This window comes from Rhinolophus sinicus, linkage group LG10 (genome assembly GCF_036562045.2).
Source record: "Rhinolophus sinicus isolate RSC01 linkage group LG10, ASM3656204v1, whole genome shotgun sequence".
In the NCBI taxonomy this organism is placed as follows: domain Eukaryota; kingdom Metazoa; phylum Chordata; class Mammalia; order Chiroptera; family Rhinolophidae; genus Rhinolophus; species Rhinolophus sinicus.
The window spans coordinates 51,503,316-51,524,234 of NC_133759.1; the positions used below are offsets into that span (position 1 = coordinate 51,503,316).

The 20,919-nt window shown below is 37.2% G+C and overlaps 1 protein-coding gene across 1 annotated transcript in view; it reads right to left on the reverse strand.

The window, feature by feature from the left end:
* DNAH12 (dynein axonemal heavy chain 12) overlaps nt 1-20,919 on the reverse strand; it is a 195,435-nt gene that overhangs the window by 19,879 nt on the left and 154,637 nt on the right. Inside the window, exons 58-62 of the mRNA XM_074313144.1 lie at nt 19,708-19,900; nt 16,155-16,327; nt 12,440-12,580; nt 11,351-11,509; nt 11,040-11,184 (exon numbers count right to left, since the gene is read on the reverse strand). Coding sequence (XP_074169245.1) covers nt 11,040-11,184; nt 11,351-11,509; nt 12,440-12,580; nt 16,155-16,327; nt 19,708-19,900 — 811 coding nt within the window. The remainder of the gene's footprint in view (nt 1-11,039; nt 11,185-11,350; nt 11,510-12,439; nt 12,581-16,154; nt 16,328-19,707; nt 19,901-20,919) is intronic.

A 20,919-nucleotide genomic window follows, 5' to 3' on the forward strand; every position in this document is an offset into this window, starting at 1 on the left:
TATGAAGAGATGTTCAACCTCATTTAGTATAGCAAAGACTTCAAACTGTCCCCCTTGTCTCCTTTTGGTAATAGAACCCCAAGTTTTCCCAATTTTTCTTTCTTTCTTTTTTTTTTTTTTAAATATTTTATTGGGGAAGGGGAACAGGACTTTATTGGGGAACAGTGTGCACTTCCAGGACTTTTCTCCAAGTCAAGTTTTTGTCCTTTCAATCTTAGTTGTGGAGGGTTCTGTTCAGCTTCAAGTTGTTCTTTCAGTCTTAGTTGTGGAGGGCACAGCTCAGCTCCAGGTCCAGTTGCTGTTGCTAGTTGCAGGGCGCGCAGCCCACCATCCCTTGCGGGAGTCGAGGAATTGAACTGGCAACCTTGTGGTTGAGAGCCCGCGCTCCAACCAACAACTGAGCCATCCGGGAGGCAGCTCAGCTCAAGATGCCGTGTTCAGTCTTAGTTGCAGGGGGCAGGCCCACCATCCTTTGTGGGACTCGAGGAATTGAACTGGCAACCTTGTGGTTGAGAGCCCACTGGCCCATGTGGGAATCGAACCGGCAGCCTTCAGAGCTCTAACCGCCTGAATCACCGGGCTGGCCCTTTCCCAATCTTTCTTGCAGCTAGATGTGCTTATGAGACTAAGTTTTGGCCAGACGGATACAAGTAGAAATTATACATGGGGCTTCCAGATCATATTTGTATAAGGAAGCTATTTGCCTTCAACACTCTTTTTCTTCTTCAGCAGATGTGGTGTTCATGAGCCAGCTTCAATCTTGCTGATGAGGACCACACTCAAAGGGACTTTTCTAGCATGAGAGAAGGAACTTGAATTTCTGAACGATCTCAAGAACAGGGCTGGCCTGCCACCCCTCAAGCATTTGCTCTGGGATGTTAGGAGAGAGAGAATTTAATTTCTATTTTATTTGCACTACTGTATTTTTGGTCTCTTTGTTATGGCAGCTTAGTCTATACCCAAGTATTCACAATAAAATACAAATTATAACTATACTTGGATACCATTTTTACCTGTCAGATTGATATATAAATGGGACAAAGATAGCCTCTGTGTATTCACTCCTAGATTGTTTTTTTCTTCACAGCAGGCTGAAACTCACTCAAAAGCCCACTGGCACCAAACTCAAATTATTACATATTCAGTTGTTTTAAACATACCCCAAATAAATGATACCCAACATATGCTACTTGTCAATAAGATGAGCCTCAGGACATTAAGACTCCAAGATTCTGCTGCCCTTTAGAGCTCTGATCCAGAGACTAGACATCACCTAGATACCACCTAAGCCCCCCTCTTGCTTGGGAGTTCCCTTGCCCTCCTCCCCTTTAGAGTAGTGGACTCCCCCCACCAACGCCCAACCTCTTGACAAATTCCTGCTGTGAGTGACTTCTCCCACCCCAACATGCAAACCTGTCAGAGCATGATTCAATGAAGTTCATGTTTGCTACTGCCCCTCATGGTCATATCCTTTTCCTTGATCAGACCCCAAATTCCGCAAACCCTCTGCATAGATTGTTAAAGATCCAAAAGTTTGGCAACATACTTTGTGGGCAAAAGTATGGGTAAACAGACATTTTCATCCACTGCTGTGGAAGAGTAATCTGGTATAACTTTCATGGAGGACAATTTGGCAATATCTAAAAAACTACAAATGGGCAAATCCACTGACCCAGAAATTTCATTACCAGGAGTTTATTCCGAGAGGGAGTTGCACACGTGAGAAATGACTTTTGAATAAGGTTTTTCATTGCAGCACTTTTATAATAGGTAATACATAAGTATTGTAAAGATCCATCAATAGGAACTGGTTAAAAAAATTACGGTATATTCATATGATGGAATACTACGTAATTATGAAAGAGAATGAGAAAGCTCTTTATGAACTGATAGGGAAAATAAAGATATGCAAAACATTGCATGCTGTAATTTGTGTTAAAAATAAATGGAAAAATTGCATGTGTGCATATTTATGTGTGAATAAAAGTATAACAAGAAGCAAGTGACAATACTTGCCTGAGGGGAAGGATGTTGAATAATGCAGAGATGGAGATTGGAGGTTAATTTTTCACTATATTCATATATTCATGTGATTCAAAACAATGTTTCAGTTTTGAATCACAGGAATATGTTACTTACTTGTTAATTATATTAAAATTAATTAAAAATAAAAGAATGCTATTCATCAACATTAGCAGCAGAAAATAAGCACAATGAGGTTTTGGGTATTATCTTCTAAATGCCAAAGAACTTTCTAAAGTGAAAACTGTAGGAATTCAATGAAAAGAGAAGAAAGAATCACAGGCTTCTCCAGTCCTGGAAGATTTGTAGAATAGATGGGAAAAAAGAATGGAGTCTTATATATGAGTAATTTTGTGAAGGTATGAGCAACTCTGTAGTTTCAAACAGTGGAAGTTTCAAGGAGAAGGTAAGAATGGAATGGCAGGAAAGAGGTCTTATAGTCAAGGTAACAAAATTGTCAAACTATCCTTCTGTCATTATTCTACTGGTATTGAAAGGCCACGGAAGGTTTTTCAAAAAGGCGTTCACAACAATATAGCAGCTTTTTATTTCTTTCTTTAAAAACTTCACATGAGCAATGATGAAATCTTTTTTATCCTTTACCATTAACACCGTGAAGAGTTGTTTCCTAGTACAGTAGATTTTCAATATACATTTTAAGGAAAGGGAGATGCTGAGGACACAGAGACCTTGCTTCCCATTAATCTACTTACTGGCCAAGGGCAACGCTCCCTGAGATGAAGTAGCTGCAATCAAATATGATAGTTTTCTATAGAAAAAGTACCTTATTCCAGTAATTTGATAGAAGAAAAAGTAATAACACTTTTCTATAAGATTTTGATCCTTCATGTAAGATACTCGAGAGAAGAAATTATGGAGACTTGAGCAGACCTGGGGATGGGCTTTGTGACCAATTTGTGTTAATTTTGTGTGTCAATTTGGCTGGGACAGAGAACCCAGATGTTCAGTCAAATACTAGTCTAGCTGTCGCTGTGAAGATATTTTAAAAGATGAAATTAACATTCATATCACTAGACATTGAGTAAAGCAGACTGCCCTCCATAATGTGAGTGGGCCTTGTCCAATCAATGAGTTGAAGCCCTTGAGAGAAAAAAGACTGACTTCCCCTGAAGAAGAGGGAACTCTATCAGAGGACTGCCTTTGGGCTTGAGCTGCAACATCAACTTTTCCCTGGATCTCTGGCCTACAGATTTTGGACTTGCCAGCCTCCACAATCACATGAGCCAATTCCTTAAAATCTGTATTTCTATCTTTATCCTTAGCTCACCTCTACCTTGAGTGCTGCTCTAGCTCTAGCGCTAGCTCTAGTTCTCTCTGTTCTATTGGTTTTGTTTCTCTGGAGAAGCCTGACTAATACAGGTGTTAACTGGACTTAGTTTAATTCAGTTCAATTAAACGCAATTCACAGACATTTATTGAGCTCCTACCATTTGCCAGGCACTGCTTTAAGTCCTGGAGATAGATAGCAAAATAAGACCTGGGTCCTGACCTCAAGAAGTTCACAGTCTAGTGGGAAACCCTAACAAATAGACAATTACTGTATATTCCAGTGTGGTAAGTGCTGTGATGTTTAGCACAGACTCCTAAGCATGCAGACAAATAACTTCACATGTGGTAGTGAAGCCACATCTCCATTGGCCATCAGGGGGCCATTCAGTGGAGTGCAAATAGGCAGGTGTTTCCCACATACAGATGTATACATTTCTCAGTTTACCATGAACGAGAGAGGCTATTGGTGATAAAATAATGAATAAAGCATTGCTTTGTCCTTCAAGGGACTTACTGGATAGTGAAAGGAATATATATATACACACACCTATCAGGTAGGAAAGAATGAGTTAAGTTTTAATAATAGACAAAGGTCTTTCAGAGTTAGGGTAAGGAGTAATACTCAAGAGTCAAGTAATTATGTAGGCCTCTGAACCTACTCGGAGACTGAATGAAACATTAGATAATGCTTCTTATCAAACTTTACTCAAAACATAACATGTAGAAGAAAGACAGGAAGGAAGGAAGGAAGGAAGGAAGGAAGGAAGGAAGGAAGGAAGGAAGGAAGGAAGGAAGGAAGGAAACAAGGAAGGAAAGAACGAAGGAAGGAAAGAAAGCAGGAAGGATGGAAGGAAGGAAGGAAAGAAGGAAGGAAGGAGGAAAGGAAGGAAAGAAGGAAGGAAAAGAAAGAAAAAAAAAAGGAAAAGAAGAAAAGAAGGGACCATCACAATCACTTTCAACACCTTCATTTTATAAGTGTTGTAACCAGAGCTCAAAAGGGTGAAGTGACTTACTCAAAGTTTAAACTACATGTATGAGGATAGATTTTAGTTTCTGTCCAAAATTTTTCCTTTTGTAACATTGTAATCACCTTTCTTGGATGTGTGAAAATTGGTATCAGCTTATTTATTTTACCTATAGAAAGATTTTTGTGCATGTTTCGACTAATAAAATTGTGACAAATACAAGGTTTTCTACCATCTTCTGCTTCCAGCCATTATAGAGTAACAGGGACCAGACTTACCCTCTCATCAAAAACTAACACATGGGAAAAATTAATAAAACAATCATTTTCGGACACTGGGCTATTCAGACAACAAGCAGTACAGTACTATGATCCCTGAGAAAGAGGAAACAAACAAGATGAGACCCTCAGCTTTCATCTAGGAGGTACATTCCAGATTGTGGAACAGGGAGATCAACTGAAAGCAGAGCAACATAGTGTGGTTGAGTTGTGAAGACAGGAATCAGAGTTCAAGAAGACTGAAGCTGCTGGAAATCCCAGAGTTCAAATTAGAAGGGAGCTATCCAGAAAAAGAGCTTGGAAATTTGCATAACAGTATCGTTGAGTCTTTGCTGAATACTATCGTGTGCATGCAAAGGCCAAACAAAGATTGAATGGGGAGCTGTGAACTGGGGACCTGAGAAGCTACCAGAGCTCATGCAAGGCTGGGACTCACTCAAGTTCCCTACAGCTACAGTGGACAGTCCTTGGTGATCACGAAGGATCTTCAGTAAAGGCCCCAGAAGGCCACACTTTAGTAGCGGAACTACACTATCCATTGAGTAAAGGCTGTTCTACACCTGCCCTAACAAATCTTAAAACAATCTTTGAAAAGAACAACCTGAACTTAAGTAATTTAAATACTATCCAAAGGGGCTGGCAAATTTTTTTCTATAGAGTGCTAGATAATAAATATTTCAAGCTTTGTGGGTCACATACAGTTTCTGTGGTGTACCCTTTTTCTTTTTAAAAATAAAAACAACGTTTAAAATGTAAAAACCATTCTTAGCTCTGGGGTGGACAAAATTAACTACTCAAGGGCTAGATTTGGCCCACCGGTGTTGCTTGCTAATCCCTGAACTAGCAGAACAAAACTCAATGATCTTTAAAGGAAAATAACAAAATTTAAACCATCAAAAATGTCTGTCATCCAATCAAACATTCCTAGGCATGCCAAGAAGCAGGAAAATATAATCTACAACCAAAAATAAAATAATTAAATAGAAGCAGATCTGGAAATGGAACTAGCAGTCGAGGATTTAAAAACTGTTATTATAACTGTTCAAGTATTTAAAGGAAAACATGAACAGGATGAAAAGAGAACTAGAATATATATTAAAAAAAACAAATGAGAAGATGGCAAAATAGGTAAACACTATGCCTGCTGCCTCCCAGGATCACATTAAAATTGCAACTAAATTATAGACCAACCAACCTAAGAATCATTTGAAGTCTAGCTGAACCGAACCTCTATAACAAAGGATATAAAGAAGAGGCCACATCAAGACTGGTAGGAGGGGCAGAGACGTGAAATGGGATGACCCAAAACCCACAGGTAGTGGTTGAATCCCCGGAGGGATATCTCGGCAGTGGAGCTCCCCCCTGGAGAATGAGGAGTGAGGAGTACCAGCCCCACACTAGGCTCCCCAGCCCAGGGGCTCTGTAACAGGAAGAGGAGTCCCCACAACATCTGGTAGTGAAAATCAACAAGGATTCTCCCTGTCCATCCTGATGAAATGGAAGGTGGCTGCAAACCCAGACATACTCTTTAAGGGCCTGTGCACAGACTCACTCACTTGCACGCACTCACCCTGGGCTCCAGTGGAGGAGCAGCAACCCCTCCACTGGGGTCGCCAGAGGTATACAGGGAAAGACTGAGTAGTGTAGCATCAGGGCTAGGGATAGAGGGGCAGCTGCCATTATCCCTGTGTGGAGCTCACCTCATCTGTAGCCTATAGGAAGGTGCCATGTTTCCTGTGTTGAACCCTCCTCCAAAGTGCCAAATCTGAGACCACATCGGTTTGGTAAAATCTGCACATGCAACACCTTGGTGACTCCCTGGAACCCTGCACAGCTCGTGTGGCATTGCCATGGGCACTCCGGGCTCCTGGGTGGTCCACAGAAGCCTTTTACAGCAGTGGATGACCTGCAGCAGGCTGGGGAACTTTTGGTGGCAGGCAGTCAGCCATAGCTTGCACTGCAGTCTTTCTTGGGTAGCTCTTGGGGATCTACAGGCCAAGGCAAGTGGTGGCTGGCCATGGTGTTCACTGGGCATTTTGTGGGGTGGCCACAGGCTCAGCACTGGCACAAAAACTGAACCTGCATTAATTCTGCAAAAACCACCAGCCATACCCCAAGACACCCTGGGACCCTGCTCTGCCTGACTCAGGTGGCATTGCTGGGGACACTGTCAACACCGGGTCAACTAGCCTGGCCCACGTATCTAAGGAGGCTTTTTCAGCAGTGGAGCCTTACAGGCAGCTATCATTAGGCCTAGGGGAGTCCTGTGCCTTTTGCTAAGCTGCTCCAGTCCTGATACTGGTGGCAGGCAGCCTCGGTTCACAGTGAGGCCACCCCCACATGCCTCCAGGTCCAGTGCAGGCAGCAACCGATTGCATATAGCTTTGTAGCTCTTGCCAGGTAGCCTGGGCCAGTCACAGGCAAAGTTGAAACTGGCCCATATGGAAGGCCCTCTCAAGAGGCACCAGAAATAACACACTGAGAAGTTGTCCTCAGACCACACCAGAGCACTACCTGAGTAGCCCCACAAGTGGCACACTCAAAGGGTAGTCTCAACAGACACAAGAGGTGCTGGGGTGAATCCCCCTCTGAGGGGTCAGCCCCTACACAGCAGCTCGTACACTGTGGGCATAGCCAGTCCTCACAGCCAGTCAGTCAATACCACCCACTGACTTGCCAAAAGCAATCCAGGCTCAACTACAACAGGGGAATAGACATAATACACACAAGGGATACTCTGGGAACACACGTACAGGTGATTAGGGAGACTGTGCCACTGAACCACACAGGACACCTACTACATAAGACTACAAGACAAAGACTGAAAGACATAGGAGATCTACCTAATGCATAAAAGCAAACACAGAGAGGCAGCCACAATGAGGGAACAAAGAAACATGTCCCAAATAAAAGAACAGGAGAAAACTCCAGAAAAAGGACTAAGTAAAATGAAGGCAAACAACCTAACAGAGACCAAATTTAAAACAATTGTTGTAAGAATGCTTAAGGAACTTAGTAAGAACTTCCACAAAGAGATGGTAAGTATAAAGGACATAGAAACCATAAAAAAGAACCCCTCGGAAATAAAGAATACAATAACTGAAATGAAGAATATACTAGAAGAAATCAATAGCAGATTAGATGAATAAGAAGATCAAATCAGCGATTTAGAAGACAAGGTAGCATAAAACACCCAATCAGAACAACAGAAAGAATAAAATAAATTGAAGATAGTTTAAGGGACTTCTGGGACAACATCAAGTGTAACAACATTTGTATCATAGGGGTACCAGAAGGAGAAGGGAGGGAGCAAGGGATCGAGAACCTATTTGAAGAAATAATGACTAAAAACTTCCCTAACTTGGCAAAGGAAATAGACACACAAGCCCAGGAAGTGCAGAGTTCCAAACAAAATGAACCCAAACAGACCCACACAAAGACATATTATAATTAATTTGGCAAATATTAAAAACAATGAGAGAATCCTAAAAGCAGCAAGAGAAAGAAAATGAGTTACTTAAAAGGGAGCTCCCATAAGACTATCAGCTGATTTATCAACAGAAACTTTGCAGGCTGGAAGGGAATGGAAGGAAATATTCAAGAGTGATGAAAAGCAAGGGCCTACAACCAAGACTATTTGACACACCAGCCAGGCTATCATTTAAAATTGAAAGAGAGATAAAGAGCTTCTCAGACAAGAAAAAGCTAAAGGAATTAATTACCATCAGTATTACAAAAAATGTTAAAGTGATTTTTTTAAGAAGAAGAAGAGGGAAAACATACAAACAAACAAAAGACGATAAAAAATGTGAAAATAAAATGGAAACAACTATGTTACCTATCAATAATCACTTTAAATGTAAATCGATTAAATGCTCCAATTAAAACACATACGGTAGCTCAATGGACAAGAAAACAAGACCCATACATATGCCATCTACAAGAGAACCACCTCAGTGTGAAAGACACATGTAGACTGAAAGTAAAGGGTTGAAGATATTTCATGCAAATAGAAACCAAAAAAAAAAAGCTGGGGTAGCAATACTTATATCAGACAAAATAGATATTAAAATGAAGACTATATATAATGAGACAAAGAAAGACATTACCTAATGATAAAGGGATCAATCCAACAAGAGGACATCACCATAGTAAACATCTATGCACCCAAAACAGGAGCACCTAAATATATAAAACAAATATTGACCAACATAAAAGGAGAGATTGATAGAAATACAATCATAGTAGGCACTTTAACACCTCATTGACACCAATGTACAGATCTTCTAGATAGAAAATCAACAACAACAAAAAATAACAACAGTGGCCTTAAATGGCATACACTAGTCCAGATGGATTTGATAGTTTTAGAGCATTTCACCCCAAAGCAACAGAATATACATTCTTTTCAAGTGTACATGGAACATTTGCCTAGATAGATCACATGTTAGGCCACAAAAATGTCTCAATAAATTTAAGAAGATTAAAATCATATCAAGTGTCTTCTCTGACCCCAATGGTATGAAACTAGAAATCAATTACAAGAAAAAAACTGAAAAACACACAAACACATAGAGGGCTAAATAGCATGCTACTAAACAATTTAACAAATGGGCAGAGGGCCTGAACAGACATTTCTCCAAAGAAGACATAGAGATGGCCAACAGACATATGAAAAGATGCTCAAAGTCATCAGAGAAATGCAAGTGAAACCCACAATGAGAAAGTTTTATATTAGAGTATTCCATTTTCTTCAGCATGCTTCCTTTCTCCATTCCTTTTTGCCAGTTTAGATCTTACTCTCTACCCTTTTATGTTTTTGTTGTCACAAATTATCCCTATTTATGCTGTGAGTTCTAAGGGAGGAGGAGGGTGGTAGATGAGGGTAAATGGGATCAAATGTATGGTGATGGAAGGAGAACTGACTCTGGGTGGTGAACACATAATGTGATATATAGATGAAGTATTACAGAATTGTATACTTGAAACCTATGTAACTTTACTAACCATTGTCACCACAATAAACTTTAATTAAAAAAAAAAAAAAACAACCACAATGAGATATCACCTCACACCTGTCAGAATGGCCATCAATAAATCAACAAACAAATTTTGGCAAGAATGTGGAGAAAAGGAAACTCTTGTGCACTGTTGGTGGGATTTAAAATTGGTACTGCCACTAGGGAAAACAGTAAGCAGGTTCCTCAAAAAATTAGAAATAGAACTACCTTATGACCCACCAATCCCACTTCTGGGTATTTATCCAAAGAAATCCAAAACAGTAATTCGAAAAGGTGTACGCACCCCTGTGTTCACTGCAGCACTATTACAATAGCTAAGATATAAAAACATGTGAAATGTCCATCAATAGATAATTGGATAAAGAACTTACGGCACATATATATGCAATGGAATATTACTCTGCCATAAGAAAGAATGAAATCTTACCACTTGTGACAACATGGATGGACCTACAGGGTATTATGCTAAGTAAAATAAGTCAGACTGAGAAAGACAACTACCTATGATTTCATTTGTATGTGGAATCTAAAGAACAAAATAATTGAACAAACAAAACAGAAATGGACTCATAGATACAGAGAAAAAACTGATGGTTATTAGATGGGAGGGGGGTTGGAAACTGGGTGGAAAAGATGAAGGGATTAACAAGTACAAATTAGTAGTTACAAAATAGTCATGGGGATGTAAAGTACACATCCTCATGGAGAACACAGTCAATAATATTGTAAAACTTTGTATAGTGTCAGATGGGTACTAAACTTATCAGGGGGATCACTTTATAAATTACATAAATGTCTAACCAATAAGATGTACACCTGAAACTAACATAAAATAATACTGGGTGTCAACTGTAATAAAATAGTCATGGGGATATAAAGTACAGCATAGAGAATATAGTCAATAATATTATAATAACTATGTACAATGTCAGATGGGTAATAGACTTATTGGGGTTATCACTTTGTGAACTACATAAATGTCTAATCACTATGTTGTTTTGTTCTCAAAACTAAGAAAAAACACCAGATGAACTTTGTAGAGATGAAATATATAATAGCTGAAACAAAAAATTAATTGGATGGGATTAACACCAGATTAGATGGTACAAAAGAAGATATCAGCAATCTTAAAAACAGCAATAGAAACTACCCAAACTGAAGCACAGTGATACAAAAAGTTTAAAAATAATTAACAAAGTATCAGTCACTTATGGTATAATATCAAGCAGTCTAATGTATATTTAATTGGAATCATTGGTAGGATGGCAAAAAATATTTGAGAAAATAATAGCCAAAATTTTGCAAAGTTGAGAAAAACTGTAAACCTATAGATCCAAGGAGCTCAATGAATCCTTTTGAGCATCTGAAATAAGGGTTAAAGAACCAAACAACAATAACTATAAACTTAGTACTTCATACGTGGCAAATCATCTGGTTCCAAATAGAACATATTTGTCTTTTACCTTATCAGGTCTCAAACACCGAAGAATTATCATTTTTTGTAGTTCGTTTAGGCTCTGATCCATTGGTTCTGGAAATTTAGCATTGTGCGGCTCTTTACTGTCATAGATTTCCCGCCATTCATTTATATGTTCACAAAAATGCGTCCTAGTGGAAAAAAGCTTATTAGTTATCCTTCCATTGGGAAAAAATTTAAAAAGAGATTGTTCAGCAATGAGTTAAATCAAGACAGCTATAGAACCATTTAAAAATCACTAGATTACAAAATTACCCATCACTGTCCAATGCTAAATCATCAAGTTTAAACAATTACCTGAGTCCTTTGAAGGCAGGGAATTCACTAGCATGACAAATTTCCTCCCAGCTTTTATCTTGTAGCCAAGTAGGATCAGGATTTGCCTCAGCACTCTTCAGACTCACTCCTCCAGTTAAAAGAAACCTAAGTTCCTGGTAGTCAACCTCTTTCTTTGCCCTGTATTCCCAAAATAAGGATTGTTGTAAATTGTCGATGTTAAAATTGAATACAGTCAATTTTTGCATCCATAGTTTGAATAAAATAATTAGGACTGACTCCTCCTACTGCTATAAACAATTAGAAAACTGGATAAAAATAAATAAAGCAACTGTTTTGGAAATTATACAACAGCCAGTACAGAACTGTGGTCCCTGAAAAAAGGGAGATGAATAAGTGATCCCTGTGGTAGCTCTAACCATCTGACTGAAGGTGTGTTCCAGATCACAAAACAGGGAGGCCATCAAAATCAGAGTTTGGCAGTATCACTGAGTTGAAGAGGCAGAGATCAGAGTTCCAAAGGGCTGAGGTGGCTGAAATTTGTGGGCAGAGTACCAGAGAGGAGGACAATACATGAAAAAGCAGCTCTAGAAACCTGCATAGGTATTCTCTCTTGATTTTATTGCTAAATTCTAAGTCATCTGTGAATACGGTAAAACTCCAGGAGGCCTGGCAAATAATGTTTGGAGAGCTGTAAACTGAATAGCTACCAGAGCTTGCACAGGACTGGAGATGTGAGTTTTGCCAACTAGAGTTGAATCTTTGTTGAACTAAAAAGAAACGAGCTATGAGGCCACAAAAAGACATGGGAAGACCTTCAATGTATATTATTAAGTGAAAGAAGCCAATCTGAAAAGGCTGTATTTCTTGACTTGGGTGGTAGTTACACAGATTTTTGCTCTATAAGAATTTACTGAACTGCACATGAATATTTTAAACTTTTCTGTGTGATCTAAATTTTAAAAATCAAATAAACATTAAAACACCGATACTATTGTAGAGAAATGTACAAGTAAACTCATGAATTAAGCGGAGCAGCCATCTTTATTGACTCGATTTTCCAGGCAGGTTTTTAAAAATAAATAAATTAAGAAAAAGCAAGTAACTTACAGCAGAAGGTTGGTACATAATAAAAAGGAAAACAACAGCTTGTCCTTCTCAAATAGTGATCGGCATATATTACAATATAAGTTGTAAGTGAAGTGGTCATTTAAATATCGTAGTCGCTTCTCCAAGATTTTGGATTTGTTACTAAAAGGTTAAAAAAAGGAAAACATTGAGTTTAAAAATACTAAGATAAAATAGGTAACATATGAATTAACATATTAGCTGTTTTTACTTCATCAAAGTACCTATCAACTGTTAAAAAATGTGAAGCTACACACACACACACACACACACACACACACACACAAATGGAAGTATATAAAACTGGTGAAATCTGAATAAGCTCTCTGGATTATACCACTGTGAATTTCCTGGTTGTAATATGTATTATAGTTACACAAGATGTTACCATTGGAGAAACAAGGTGAAGGATACATGGGACCTCCCTGTACAATTTGTGTGTGTGTGTGCATGTGTGTGTGCAACTTCTAGTAAATCTGTATGTAAAAAACGGTATAATTCAATGAGAAAATGAAATATGGTTTACATCATTTTTCTATTTTCAAAATTCTAAATTTCGTATTTTACTCCAAAATGAAAACAATCAATTAATTTAAAAACACATTTGAACCTCCAGTAGTATAAAGATCTATGCTGGGGAGGGAACTGTATAAGACAAAGAATTATGAAACATTTACATGCCCCAAAGAAGCCTAAAATCTAGATCAAGATCTATATACTTAAAGAAATATATGAAAAGTCAGAAAACATATAGGCAAAAGTGGTTACTTCTGGGTGGGGTTATAACTGATATTTATTTTCTTCTTTGTACTCTTATGTGTTCAAAATTTTTGCAATAAGCATATATTGCTTTCTTTTTTTTAGTTCAGTTTTTTTTCAGTAATACTTATGGCTATATAAGATGATGTATCCATTCTCGAAAAGTTCATGCTTACAGCAGTTTTATTTGTAATATCTCAAAACTGGAAATGACCCAGATATCCTTCAACAGGTGAATGATTAAACACTATCAGGAAATACTTCTCACGATAAAAAGAGGCAACCATTGACACATGCAACAACCTGAGTGAATGCGCAAAGAATTAGATTGGGTAAAGAAAGCCAACCCCCAAAAGTTACATACTGTATGATTCCATTTACATAACATTCTTGAAATGACAAAATTATAGAAATGGAGAACAGATTAGTGGTTGCCAAGCATTAAGGAGAGAGTGGGAATGGGCGGCAAGTGGGTGTAGCTATAAAACGGCAATGGGGATCCTTGTTGTGAGAGAAGTGTCAGGTATCTTAACTGTATCAACTTCAATATCCTGGTTGTGATATGTACTATAGATTTTCCACGTTGCCATTGGGAAAACTGGGTAAAGTGTACACAGGATCACTGTAGTATTTTTTATAGTTGCGTGTGAATCTACATTTATCTCAAAATTAAAAGTTTAATTTAAAAAATACTTGGGTCCATGGGAATAGATTGGAAAGGTAGGAGGTAGTGACACTTCTCTAAGCAGCCATTTTTGTACAGGATTTACTTTTGGAGTCAAATTAATTTGTGTGCTAAAAAACATAACAAAATTAAAATCAACAAGAAGGAGGGGGAAAACTGTAAAATAAAATATAAACAAATGAGCCTAACTGTATTTCATATGAATGACATCACCATACTGAAGAGGGGGAAAAACTAACCCAAGTAAATTTTTGTTTTCTTAAAGATTTTATTAGGGAAGGGGAACAGGACTTTATTGGGGAATAGTGTGTACTTCCAGGCCTTTTTTCCAAGTCAAGTTGTTGTCCTTTCAATCTTAGTTGTGGAGGGTGCACCTCAGCTCCAGGTCCAGTCGCCGTTGCTAGTTGCAGGGGGTGCTGCCCACCATCCCTTGTGGGACTGGAGGAATTGAACTGGCAACCTTGTGGTTGAGAGCCTGTGCTCCAACCAACTGAGCCATCCGGGAGGCAGCTCAGCTCAAGGTGCCATGTTCAATCTTAGTTGCAGGGGGTGGAGCCCACCATCTCTTGTGGGACTCCAGGAGTTGAACGGACAACCTTGTGGTTGAGAGCCCACTGGCCCATGTGGGAATCGAACCGGCAGCCTTCGGAGTTAGGAGCATGGAGCTCTAACCACCTGAGCCACCGGGCCGGCCCCCCAAGTAACTTTTGAATACAGTTTCTTTGTGGCTAAAAACAAAAAGACTATAAATTTCTGAGTGGATATATGCATTAAATTCTCTTCAGTATACACCCAAGAGTTGCTGGATTTGTTGGAATCTGGATCGTATGACAAATCTATGTTTAATATCTTGGGGAACTTCTAAAATGTTTGCAAAGTGACAACACTATTTTACAATCCCACCAGCAGTGTATAAAGGTTCTGATGACTCTACACCCTCAATGACACTTGTTATTGACATGTATGTCCATTCTTCAACTTGAATATCTTCCATTGTGTGGATTGTATAAATTCCAATTCCAATTTCCAATCGAGAAAGCTTAGGGATTTCAATCACTCAGGAGATTGTTCTACCAAGAACCCAGGTAGAACACACACGGCAGGCTCAAATAATGTTCTATCCTGTTTAACAAGTACAGTAGTTACTAAATACCAGATATGCTATAAATGCTTTACAAATATTAACTTTTTAAAACTCTCATAACAACTCTAAAATGTAGGTACTATTATTATTCCTGTTTTATAGATTAAAAAAATTGAGGCAATTACAGAAAGGTTAACTGACTTGCCTATATTCATTCAGGTAGCATATGGCAGAACTGAGATTTAATCCTTTACTCCAACCTGACTCCAAAATCTGTGTACCTTCATTAATTGATTAAAGTGAAAATATCTTGCAAATGAGTAAAATGTGGGACTGCAGCTTTTCACAGACCACAAGGACGAAGAAAGAAATATTGGAGTTGCCAGCAAAGATGTCATGTGCCTTATTGAAATATTTAGGAGTGTCCTTCGATTCATAATTAGATGAAGAATTTGTGGTATATATACACAATGGAATGCTATTCTGCCATAAGAAAAGATAAAATAGTGCCATTTGCAACAACATGGATGGATCTTGAGATTATTATGCTGAGGGAAATAAGTCAGACAGTAAAAGTCAAGAACCATATGATTTCACTGATGTGTGGTATATAAAATTGGAAACAAAGGAACAAGACAAACAAATGAAAAAACAAAAACTCATAGACACAGACAATAGTTTAGTGGTTACCAGAGGGTAGGGGGGTGGTAGATGAGGGTAAAAGGGATCAAATATATGGTGATGGAAGGAGAACTGACTCTGGGTGGTGAACACACACTGTGATATATAGATGATGTTTTACAGAATTGTACACCTGAAATCTATGTAACTTTACTAAAAATTGTCATCCCAATAAACTTTAATTAAAAAAAAGAAATATTTAGGAGAGAAGAAAAAAGGACTAAAGCTAATCCCTCTTATGTGTAAATCTTGAGTAGGAGTGAAACAAAACTTAAAACAGGAAAGTTTTCTTTTTCTTTCTTTTTTTCTTTCTCTCTTTCTTTCTTTCTATCTTTCTTTCTCATTTGAGTATTTTTAAATATTCTATAATGAATATTATATATTATATATGAATATTATATATTATATAGGTAAAAAAAATTTTTCTTTAAAGGAAGGGTGATAAAAATCCAACCGAGGGAGGATGAATGAAGCTAGAGAAAATTTACCTGTCATGAATAGAGTTGATATAAAGGTTCACAAACCAGGTGAGAGAGTACTGGTACATTGGATCAATGTTAGCCAGGTCTGCAATGCTGAAAAATAATACTGATGAATGTTTAGCAATGGGTCGATAGCCTTCTCGAGATTCTGCTATTTTGAGTTCTGTTTTTTCTGCAATCTAGAAAAAGAGAAAAATCAAGATTAAGAAATAGAAAATATGTTTTAATTATATATTTTTCATATAATGAAATTTATACTTAAAAAAATACCCACCTAACTCAATGACAAAATTATGGAAATATAGTTTACAAGAAAGGGCTTTACTATGCTAAAAGCTAAAAAGAAAGGAAGAAAGAACAAAAGAGAGGGAGGTGGAGGGAGGGAGGGAAGAAGGAAGAAAGAGAAAAGAAGAAAGGAAAGAACTACTGAAGGAGGGGAGAGTAAGACCAGAGGGTGGAAAGGAGAAAGGAAAAAAGAAAGAAAAATAGCTTTACAGATTAAAGGTGTGATTACTCACCAGCAATTTCTCTCTTATTTGAGTAGTAACAGCACTGTCAATCATTGTTTATTCTTTGCCTGAATCTGACATGTGTGTACTATAGTCACTCACCTTCTTTTACTTTAATAGGTCAGAGACAGAGAGGGAGAGGGTGAAATAGAGACAGCAAGTGTGCATGTGTGTATGTTTAAGATGTCAACATGTGTACCAGGACCCAGCACAAAGTCTGGCAAAGTGGGTATTCAAAAATATTTGTTGGCTGATGGTTTTATACATTAAGAATACTTTTTTTCAACTAGTTTCTGAAATGTTTAACTTTTCCAGATTTAATAGGAGTATAGACATTCAACCCCAAAAGAAAAAATTTCTCTGAGATAACAGCTCTTCAACTGACAACTCAATCTGATAGGTTAATATTCTACACGAAAAATGTGTAGAGCACTTTTCTAACCCACTCTCCCTTCTTTGGAAACGCTAGCCAGAGACTCGCTGAATGAGTGTGTCTGTGTAGTAATGTTTATAGTGAATGATTCTGTTCATAGCTGATTCAATCCAATGATAGGGATAGAACCAGGCCCAAGATAAGCTAATCAATTTTACCTCCAACTTCCCACCCTTTAAGAGCCTCAGAAACTGAAGTCAGATGGTACTGGGCATTAATGCTAAAAGGTAATGGGGACCAGAGTTGGTTTCCATGTGCAAAATAAATGCAGGAAGAAACAGATGCAAAATTTTTACAGAAGAAATTAGTCTTCAGATGGAGTAGTGAGAAGGGCCACACAAATGTAGAAAGAGGCGGAGAGACAAAGAGCATAGAAACTTAATTTATTAAGCTTTCCATTTATTCCTGAGGCTTGTATGTACTTCCTATGATTGGGGAAACTAACTTTTTTATTTGGGCTAATTTGAATGGGTTTCTGTTCCTTGCAAACAACTCTCCCCAAAATTACACAGTCTAACCACAATTAAACCTAAGGTTTGAACCTCAGTCTTGACTATTAGTAAGTAAAAAAAAGTTATTAATAATGGAAATTAATGACACTTTATATAAGAAAGCATTATCTTAGTATTCCCATTTAAACCTCCTGTTATTTAAACCTTAATTTTTCAGCTCAAATGCCATTTGCCATTAATGGCAGTAGCAAGCAAAAATAATTAGCAAATATTGCTATTATTTTTAAACAGTAAATAATTTAAGACAGGTTCCATAGCTTTATTTGCAGTGTACTTATAAATAGTGCTTACTAAACTTGGCTCTGTGTATGAAATATTAGGCTTGAGAAATATAAATATATTTTTCATTAATTGCTATTAATGGCCTAAAATCAAACAACAAGATATTTTTAAAGAAACAAACATTGTGAATATATGACGTTAAATGAAGACAATTCATTATTTGTAAAAATTTCCTGTGTTGTGATATTTATATATATCATACTTTACAGCACTCAAAAAGACTAAACTTCAGTTAAGAAAATTTTGGGGAAAGGGGAGTCTTTGAAACCTATGGAACGAATTCTTAGTTTTGTTTGTGTTTGTTTATTCTTATGGGTTGGAGGAAATGGGAAAAGCAGGTTTTAGACTATGTGGGGGAACTTTTCTCTGAAGACAGTTTTTTTTGTGTGTGTTTTTTTTTTACATTGGGTTAGTAGAATAGAAGTCAGGGCCAGATACAGAGCATATTTTGGATCAGACTATATAATGAATTTAAAGTTATGTTTATAATGATGAAGGGGACCCAATCAGAAAGAGATTATGATTTATTAAATTTATCTCTCTTTGCAAGATAAAGTATTTGAACCAATAAATACTTATAGCTCCTTTTCTCCTTGAGTCTTAATAGGAAATGAGCTGATAAATGCTTCCTATCCTTATCTCCTCTTTGAAAAAACAACATGGCAAGGGGACAATAAGAAGTTGGTTCAGCTCTGATGGACAGGAATTGGGAAGGGAGACATTATAGAATATCTCAGTCACTGGCTGCCATGGGATATTACTCTAAGACACTGCTACTCTTTTGGCTCTTCTGAAATTGGAAACAAACTAACAAAAACAAAGAACAACAACAGCAAAAAACATACACTGAACAGAAAGTCATTACCATCACTTTCATGAAAAACTCAACCCACCCCAAGAGGAAGGGGCCTAGATCTTTTGAAAGCCCTCTACTCCAAGGCTGTGTAGGCAGCAGCAGAAGGATGCTGAGTAATTAGTGCAATTTCTATTTAGGTTTTTAAAAAAAATTTTTAAATTACCCTAATATTAGGATGTGCTTAATTCATTGGGTGGGCCAAGGAGGACTGAAAGTGCTGAAAATCAATAAAGTTAGCCTACAGAAGTCATTGCATAATATCACTTACTTGTGTGAACTTGGGCCTCAACTACTCTTTCTGGCCCTAGCTTTCTCAACTATGAGATGCAAAAGATGACTGATAGCTAAGTCCGCTTCTATCTATAACATTGTATGAGTCTTATTACAAAACATAGAATATAAAAACACCATTTGGCTGTGATAGACAAATTTGCAATAAAGACACTATTGGCTATGGACTACTTGTCTTTCTTCCACCACCTGCCACCCCCAAGTCTCATACCTCTCTCCCTGACAAACAAATGACCAGGCATTGTCAGAAGAATATCTGTATTAGTACCTAGAAGCACTTACTGTTCAATTAACCAGCAGTTACCGCCATACATCTTAAACTCCAACCAGGAACAGAAGCAAGCCAAATTCTCAAGCTCAAGTTTTTAGATAAAGAGTCAATTAAACTTGGATAAACCTCACTAGCTTCTCTGAACTATGCAATAATAAAAAATATCTTTTTCAAAGTTTCATTCTAAATTTATTTCTTCTGTGTAGAGATACCATATCAATCAGACCATGGTTTGAATAATTCAACAGTAAGAGATATTTTCGTGAGTTTAAAATTAGTTTCTATGTTTTAGTATTTTATGAATTCTTTTTCTTTTCCAGTAAGTCTTCTATAGCACTTTCCTCAGGTACTGGGAGTAAATTGGAATCTTAAGACTCAAAAGACTGTTAGGATTCTTTTTTTCACCTGCTGTTTCTTTGTTATTTCATTGGACATAATTTTAGCAGAGTCTAAGACTTTAATTGCACTTTCATCTTCTAAAATGTTTCCTTCTGAAGATGACAATGTTTCCAAAATTTTTTTCTCTATATCTTTTAGCTGTTTCTTATTAGCTGCAGACTGAAGAATAAGAGCATTTCTTTCCTCTTCTAATTCTGGTCTAAAAAAGATAGAAACATTTAGTCTAAATTTGTAGCATTTTATCTAAATTCATATCTAAATATTAGATATCACAATTCTGCAGACATTTAAGTAATTTTTAGATGTGTAACACAAACTAAGATGACTAATATCTTTATCCTAACCTAAGGAAAATAATTACTTCCACTCAAACAATAATTTGAGACATTCAAACTAAAACAGCATTAACTGTGTATGTGTAAAATGTGGAAACAACATGTACTGTAATAAGTCTAAGAATATGTTAAGTTTATCCACATGATTTAGCCAGTTATGTAATAATAAAAACTGGAGAAGAAACTCAGAGGATGAAATTTCTTATTTATTCCTTGGCTTTGTCATATTCGGTCTCATTTTCATCGCCTCTTCTACAGTAGCAGACATAGAAAGGATGACTCATCATACAAATACCTCTTCAAGTAAAAGACAAATTGGCATCAGCATCTTACCAAGATTGTATGAAACTTCAAAATAACATAATTTACCATGTTATAGAATATGTTATGACATGGTTCTCTCTTGTGAAATTCAAATATTGGAAGTAACAAAAGTATCTCATGGCTACATATTTTCACTTATAATTTGATGCCATGTAATAGGCTACTTGATAATGTTATATAAAGTTTCAAGTGAAATCAAAGACTTCCTTCAGAGAGAGAAAAAAAATCAAAGAATACAACCAAACTAAAATAACAGACAGAAACACAAAGACAAAGAAACAATGGAGACACCAAGCTACCAGAAAACAAAAGATAAAATGGCTACAGGAAATCCTCACATATCAATAATCACCCTAAATGTAAATGGACCGAAGTCACCAATAAAAAGGCACAGAGTAGCAAACTGGATCAAAAAACAAAACCCAAACACATGCTGCCTTCAAGAGATGCATCACACCTACAAGGACAAATACAGACTCAAAGTGAAAGAGTGGAAAACAATACTCCAAGTAAACAGCATCCAGAGAAAATCATATGTAACTATACTTATATCTTACAA